At 34.3% G+C, this 8,005-nt stretch overlaps 2 protein-coding genes across 2 annotated transcripts; both read right to left on the bottom strand.

The window, feature by feature from the left end:
- Window positions 1-99: 99 nt before the first annotated feature.
- LOC138132679 (protein THEM6) lies at window positions 100-2,187 on the bottom strand. The gene is made up of 3 exons (XM_069050283.1): window positions 1,880-2,187; window positions 585-799; window positions 100-418 (listed from the first exon to the last, which is right to left on the bottom strand). The coding sequence occupies exons 1-3, from the start codon at window positions 2,061-2,063 to the stop codon at window positions 170-172; spliced, it is 648 nt and encodes a 215-aa protein (XP_068906384.1). The 5' UTR covers window positions 2,064-2,187; the 3' UTR covers window positions 100-169.
- A 1,350-nt stretch (window positions 2,188-3,537) lies between these two features.
- LOC138133530 (protein 60A-like) lies at window positions 3,538-5,416 on the bottom strand. Its single transcript, XM_069051472.1, has 5 exons — window positions 4,790-5,416; window positions 4,511-4,697; window positions 4,303-4,457; window positions 3,964-4,235; window positions 3,538-3,901 (listed from the first exon to the last, which is right to left on the bottom strand). Exons 1-5 carry the CDS (start codon window positions 5,256-5,258, stop codon window positions 3,644-3,646), a joined length of 1,341 nt encoding a protein of 446 aa, XP_068907573.1. The 5' UTR covers window positions 5,259-5,416; the 3' UTR covers window positions 3,538-3,643.
- Between the last annotated feature and the right edge of the window lie 2,589 nt (window positions 5,417-8,005).

Below are 8,005 nucleotides of genomic sequence, written 5' to 3'. Positions count from 1 at the left end.
CTATGAGGGGCATGATGACCAACTCAATAGACCGGGACCAATGGCTTAACGTGACTTCCGAATCACTAATCACTAATCACTAATCATTAATAATTAATGTAGGTATTAAAATTAACATTTATTTTTTTAATATTCATACCCAACACAACAAAAAACAACACAATAAACGCTATAAGCATGCATTCCCGTTCCGTAATCTTGCACTAGATTTTTCATTCAAGTGTATCCAGTCTTCAAGTTCCGGTGGTGGTTCCGGTCGGTACGTTTCATCTTTCTTCTCTAACAGTTTATTCATCATTTCGATAACATTTACTCCCACAATTGTTTGTTTGCAAAAAATTACGGTCGTTATAAAACCGTCACTTAATGTTACAAACTGGTGCTCTATGTAGAGGTGCTTCTCATCCCAATACATGACCTACAAAAGTAATTTATGTTTCATTCTGGACACTACTACTTAATGCATAATTTAACAAAATCATAAATAAAACATAGGGTTTCTAATGGATAGACACCATACTTGAAACTTATAAGTTATAATAATACACGGGTGTAGTGATAAGAAGTTAAGGAGAACTACTCACTCTTGTGGTAATTTTGTAAGGTGTGAGAAGAGGAATTGTCTTTCTGTAGCGAATGTGGCAAGCAGTTTGCAAGACTACAGCTTCTGCTTTAAGGACATACTCGTAAACACCAGTCCTTTGGTAAAAATGTAACCTTGCGAAGTCTAGTTCCCTTACGTAGCGAGCATTGTTCATATGTTCAAAGTAAATGTCCAAGTCATTTGTGGTACAGACACCTGAAATGTGTAAATTTACATTCAATTTAATGACTTTGTTGGTTTTTGTCGTGAAGGAGAAAGATAGGATGCTGTTTGATTTTAACACAACTGAATTGCTTTTTTAACAGTCTGGTAGGTACAAGTATCGATAAGCAGTCAACAGACTAATAAACCAAAAATGCTTTAAAGCATTAGGAACAAATTTCAAAATAATCACGGACTACGTTTAGCGTTTTTTGTTTTTTTTTTTTTGCGGTAGTTTGTTTCAGACCCCTGTAGGCTGATTGACAGTTGTCATCTGTCCATCTTATGTCAATTTGCTACCAAAGTGAACCTTTTATCTTCACACTAGACGAATTAAAACATTGAGTACATTTACAGGGACAATTAACACCGGTGTTAATTGACGTGTAAATAGGATTCAACGCCGATTTTACTAGAACCGGTTTACTAACGCTACACCACTTTACCAACAGGCGTGACGTTAATAAGCGGGTGTAAAATGTACGTGAAGCAGGCCTGCCAACACAAGCACAGTTATCGTTGACAACCGCTCCAACCGCTCTCGAAGCATTTCAGTTGGTCACACTGCGAAGAGGTTTTAGCTTTTAACACCACGCCAACACCGATGTGGATTTTAACGCCTGTACGACACCTCTTGTGTAAATGCCCGTTTTAAACCAGTTGTAATAATACCGGTTTAAATAACACCGGCGTTAGCGGTCCGTGTAAATGTACTCATAGTTCAGTTGGCAACACTGATTTAAATTTTGCTGCTGCACAAACATATGTTTAACCTCTACTAGAAAAAGTTGACAGCTGTCAAACACAGCGAACTGAACAATCAATTTATTTTATTTTTCGATCACACTGTATATACTTACTACTATACTACTATAATTATATAGCCATATTTACAATGAATCCTTTCTAAAATAGTATTGTCATTTATTTGTATTGTCAGATGAGACCTGATATCATGTTATACGGTTAAATTCAAATCTTAACCGACCATAAAAATACACCATATGTGTAAAATATTTTTTTTCCACCGACTATTTTTGGATGGATTATGGAAAAAAAAAGTAGAAAACTCACCGTAATATTCTGTGGTTTCATCAATTTTAACACGCTTCCGACGTATTTTACACCACGTCACAAGAAAAATATTCGTTAAGAAATAGTGAACATCAAAACATACGTAAAATATGAGGGCAATAATGGCCAAAATCAAACCATAAAATAAAGTAGCATCCACATCGATACTGATGCTGATTATCATTTTGGATTTCTTTACGATTTACCACACAGAGCACCTACATCGCCAATAATTTTTATTGTAAGCGCGCATGTTACGATATAACCAACTTTTAAAAAGTGGGGACTGGAGCTCACGGTCAAGAAATACCAGGTTGTATTATCGCTGTACGTGGGTATTTGCCGATTTTATGATTGTCGTATTTATTCTGACATAAAAAATTGATTAACATATTATTGTTGTGTCAACTCATTAAAATGGTTCTTTATTTACAAAAACAAACTAATAGGCAAATAACGAATCAAAGTGACAAGGGCAAATACAACTATTTTCTTACAATAATAAAATATAAATGTAAATGACTAACGCGGAACTGCATTAGGTTCACTTTTTATTAAACAAAATCATTCCTGCTTCAAGGTACCAACTCGAACTCTACTAACAGATTTGGATCATTTTATAAAATAAAATACGACAATTTTTTTGCATTATATTCTTTTTGAAATTGAGTAGGTACTCCAGTTTTTGGTTCAAGTGGTCTATCTGTTTCTGGAGTTTTGAAAAACTCTGGTAAATGTAGCACCTATAAAACGTGAATGGGTGACTCTCTTAACTGCAGTGATTTGATGGTTGCCTAAATATATGCTTCCTACCATAAAAATGATGAGCAAGAACTTAAAACTGATTCTTTTATAAAATATTAAAGCAAGTCGATGATACTAAAATTTTCAAGACTATCAGTATTATCTACTTTTTTTTATCAAAGAAACACGATTAGTTGATTTAGGTTTGCAATATGAAAATTTTACCAAACTCAGGGAATTTAATGATATCTATTGGCTACATTTGCCAACTACACTTTTTAACCTGTAAACTCACGGTTAAAATTTGAACGTGTTATTATAAATGCCTCGCAAAGTGAGACAATTATTAAACTCTCAAATTAGTTGTTATTAACTTTATTGTTTTCAACTGTCATAAATTCTCATATTTCTCCTTTGTAAACGGCCTCTTAACTGCCCTAAAGCAAAATGAGCAGATAACGAACCGTTGCCCTAGACAACACATTCAACGTTACATTTCTGACAGGTCTTGAATAATTTGTCAAAAATGCGAAACCATTTTTAAAAGATTTGGAAGCTTCATGGACGTCGTTTCAAACAATAAAATTTTGTATGCAAAGAGTTTCTGGGTAAATTGGGCTTTTCTAATTGCCCTCGAGGCCTTAAAACGCTCGCTACGCAAATAACTATTATTATCATGCTGTGCTGCTGCTAATATCTCTACATAACCTCATTTTTTATATTATGATATTTTTCACCTTAGGTCAAAAGTGTACAATGTTGCCAGCTCTATTTTGGGTGTAAATTGCGGTGTTGGTGGTTCTTTGACAAAAAAAAACACAGATTATACCTTTGCAGTTCTAACCTCAGCTGAATTTCAACGAAGTTTGTTTCTTTATTGTTTAAAGAATTATTAAAGAATAAAATATCTGTCTGATTTTTTATATTTTAATTAGATACACGTTCTATTGTTTTCTTTTTAACATAAAGTAAACAAAACCATATACATATGTACACAACTTGAACATCGCCACACTAGCCTCAGTGACAACCGCAAGTCCTAATCGCCATTTTCCGGTACTTCTTCAAGACGACAGTGCCGTTGTCCCAGTAGAGCACCGAAATCGGAGCCAATTTGAAAGGTGCACAACATGGTCTCGGTACTTTGTACGGAAACATCAAATGGACCACAGTCTGCATGAGAGCGTGGTTTGTGGCGTTCATGCGTCCACTAAGCGGAAAAATACATTCACCGGCGCAGTAATTAAGAGAGTATCCTTGAGGAGCAATAATCCAATCCTGGAATCAAACAATTCAAATGAAGTCTAGCAAACAGAAAGCTGCAACGATGGTAAACACACCTCCCACCCCAAGTCCTTGAAGCTCACGTACAAAGTATGAACTCGACAAGGTGTCGATGTAAAGAAGGAGTCATCTTCGTCGAACATCATCATCGACTGGAAATTCTTTTTGACACGGTTATTTGTGGTACTGGCCGTGGTGCTAATCTCTCGGAGGTAACGACTTTCAGGTATTTCATTACGGGCCTCCAGGAAGGCTACCATAAAAGGCTGAGTACCTTCGCCATTGTTTACCACAGAAATGCCGATCTCTTCAGGCATGATTTCGTGGCCTGTTCAAAAAGACAATAAATCATTATTCCTTACCACAGGATTTGAAGATTTCTTGTTGACACTTACCTGGCTTATCGCCCAGGTGTACAGCCAGATAAAGACCCTTGCTATAATCGAATAAACGCACCCAAGAGATTAAGGAATCGGTCAAATTTATGCCCAACCATCCACTAAAAGATTGAGTCGTGCTGACTGAAGAAATACGTTCCAGAGAGCTTTCCCTAAAGTCGCGGTATTAATAGATGAATACCAAAAGGAACTTGAATGTAGGTACCCTGAATATTTGTAGACCAATTCATAAACAATGACAGTGTAAACGGTTTTGTTCCTTCTTTGCGCGTTTAGTTTGTTTTGATAAACTCTCAACTCTCCTCCTATAACAGTTCCAGTAGTCGACAATTTTGAAAAATCGAACCACAGACGTTTGCCTTTTTCAGGACGGGCGTTGGTCGACTCGTCGTCTGCAAACCAGCCATTTACGATTTAATAAAAATAACAAAATAAATATTTGTGTAAGACGAGTGAAATAAAATAAAAAATGTAGTACGCTTACCAATATTATCAAAAGTCATTATTACGTCGCTAACGTCGATGGCAAATTGCTCGTCCTCATTCAGATTGTGCTCTAGAGCCCTTTGTCTTCGCGAGAGCTCGTCGTCTTCTTCCATCAGAGAATCGTACAGATCTAAAAGAAACTTCGAAGCCAGTTTAGTCCGCGAATCGGTGTTCTTCAGTTTTTCAAAATTGTCGACGTCGTTGAACGTCCTGAATTTGGGAACGGTAGGGGAACCGATGGGGTCGTTGTTGCTGTGAGACCTGCTTCTTAGAGGCGTGCTGTCGAGACCTAGAATGGACAACATCTCCAACTCCATTCGATTGTTTTCTTCTAGGGACATATCTTCGATTTCGGTTTGATCGTAACCGTTGTCAACATATAATGCTCCTTTCCGCCGATTGTGTGAATCACCAAACATCAACAAGAAGGTAAAAATTGAAACTAATACACTGTTCAACAAAAACATTTTGGTGAAAAAGCGCGATGGAATACTGAGTTGTGCACCTTCACAAATTCAAATCTTGAGTGCGTGGATTCGTGACTTTAGGGAGAGCTTGGTGTAGAAGGGGTAAACTTTATGCCCTTAGATACTTGGAGTTGGCAACGTCGCTGCGAATGTTTTGGGGTTGCATTATTTATACCATAATGTTAAAAATAATTGAATAGACTATTCTTTTTTCCCATTTTTACAACCAATAAAAACTTTTTATTTTATCACAAGTACTTTTACTTCAAATTAAAAAAATCTAGTTGATTTTTAATAAAATAGAACAACTATTTAAACATTCAAGTTTATTTTAATTTAAGAAAGGCTTTTTTATTCTGTTTTACTCGTAAGTTTTATCTTTATATCGATATATTTTTATCTACATACCTATTTTGTTTTCCTTGATAATAATACAATAAAATATTTCTAGATAAACCTCCCACTCTTGCTGGCAATGCTAGGAAGAGAGATTTATTTATCATCGTGATACTTTTTTTGCAAGGTCATTCCATTTAAATTGTCTTTTTTGAGAGCAAGTATTTAAATAAAAAAATCTTTCTTTTTTTTGTATTCAATTGTTGATCTTTATATCTTCGGCACATCAAATACTTGTTTGAGTAAGCAAGAAAATCGATGGAAAAACTAAATTTCTTCTTTTTGAAAATTATGTACTTCAACAGAATATCAATTTTGAAAAAAATCCTTCTGGTTTCGAACGGGGAGTCGTTGGATTTAACTGCAAATTCTAAAGTACGATATTTTAAATGCTAAATCCTTTAATGTCCATTACATGTGACAACGTGAAAAGAATTTCGACCACCAATGTCGTCAAATATAGATTTTTGTTAGATGTCAAATATGAAGTTTTTTTAGATTTTTTTTTAAATTTGATTAGCCTCAAGGTTTTCTTTTCATATTTGCTTTCAGGATACTTTTTCTCTTTTAACATTTTTTTTAGAATTACCATTTAGACTCTTTAGTCATTTTACTGTTCTAATTTGAGTTTCTCGTGGAAATAAAATTGGCTTCCATGTCGATATTTTTGATTGGCTGCGATTACATTTGTCGCCTTGATTGCGTACCATTTTTTCAATTATGATTACATTCACCTGGCCAATTGTGTCTATCCTGGTGTTTTTCGTGTCTAAACCAACTCCTTCACTTACAATTAATACTTTTTTTACGGCAAAGAAGGCGTATACAACCGCAAGCGTCAGACAACGTTTTTGCTTTATGGCCACGCAATTGTCTTTTTTTGTATAAGATATGCGACAGATTTGTCAGCAAAATGGAGACCAAGCTATAAGCTTGAGTTTTTCCTAGTCTGAAAGTATCGTAGGTCTTTAAAATGTAATTTTAAATGTGAATTAAAGTATTTTTATGTTATAGATCAGTTGTTGTTTAATTCATTCGATTCACTTCAAGGGAAATATTTGGAGTGTCACTGTCGTTTCCTTTTCTGGAGATAGGAGGTATAGAGTTGATTAACTTCACGTATGTTTGAGGTAGAATCAGAAACAAATTTGAATTGATCATAAATAAAGTCCATTCAAAAATCAAAAAACCACCAACGTCGCATTTTCCTCGATACTATCGGCAATGCTGTCTAGTGTAAATTTTGGTGAGAACTGTAATTTTAAGGTTAAGTGTTTATTAAATGTCTTGTTTTTCTGGGCATTTTTAAGTAAAAATAATAATAATCAATAAATAAATGAAACGTGCTGCTAATAAAACAATATGAACGAAATTCAAAGCAATTGAATTTTATTTTGAATCAAATAAATGTCATAATTCATAGTTACCAACATAGTATGAAAAAATAACTATCTAGGGTTTTTTAAATTTTTCAAACCTAAAGCAACAGGTGGTAGTTTTTTGATTTTTGAATGGACTTTAACTATTGTTTTAAATTTGTTGACAATTCCTTCGAAAGGTTATGTTTTTAATCAATGTAATAAGTGAAAGAATTGTCAAATTGACAGGAGCATAAAATAACCACAAAGTAACCAACAATAAATAAACCTGCCGTTTTCTTTTTGTTTTTTTTTCTGTTTCTGTCCTTTCAGTAGAAAGGAACCGAGGAAGGAGATCATGACGTCACCTCAAAAGGGTAAAAATTGAACTATATCACAAAATGTTTATATTCACTGTGATATCAAATCCTATCACATTGCCCCCCATTTTGCTCTAAACATAAATTAACTCTTCTTTTTAGGCTCTCGAACAGATTAATCAGCGTGTTTAATTTAATTTGAAATGTAAAATGTTCTTTGTCAATGATGCGGCTATTAGTGTCAACAACTTAAACAGTCCTTCTTGATCACCCTTATCAGTTAGTTGACTTTTTAGGTTGAGACAGGATAATCAATTCGAATAATTTGCACCTTACTTCTTGAGTTGAGTTGAGTTCTTCAGAAATAAGTTTTACTTGACAAATAACCTGTCACTGTTTATTGTATTATTTTTATTGTTACAAAAATAAATAAAACATTGCGATGATGGATTATTTTGCCGCAAATATAATTCTAAAGAATTCAATTTAACCACATATGGCACTACGTAGGTATACATACATATCTCATATACAGTGTGTCCAAAAAGTCTGGAAACACCCAAATGAAAGACAGGTTAATTAGTGTTTTAAAAAAGCTTTATGCTGATAGTGTCTGTTCGGTCTTTTCGATGACCTTGAAAAAGTTATTTATGTTATTCAAAAAATAGGTTTT

This window comes from Tenebrio molitor, chromosome 6, assembly GCF_963966145.1.
Source record: "Tenebrio molitor chromosome 6, icTenMoli1.1, whole genome shotgun sequence".
Classification (NCBI taxonomy): Eukaryota; Metazoa; Arthropoda; class Insecta; order Coleoptera; family Tenebrionidae; genus Tenebrio; species Tenebrio molitor.
Note: the sequence above shows the minus strand (reverse complement) of the source record. Positions and strands in the feature narration are given on the sequence as shown.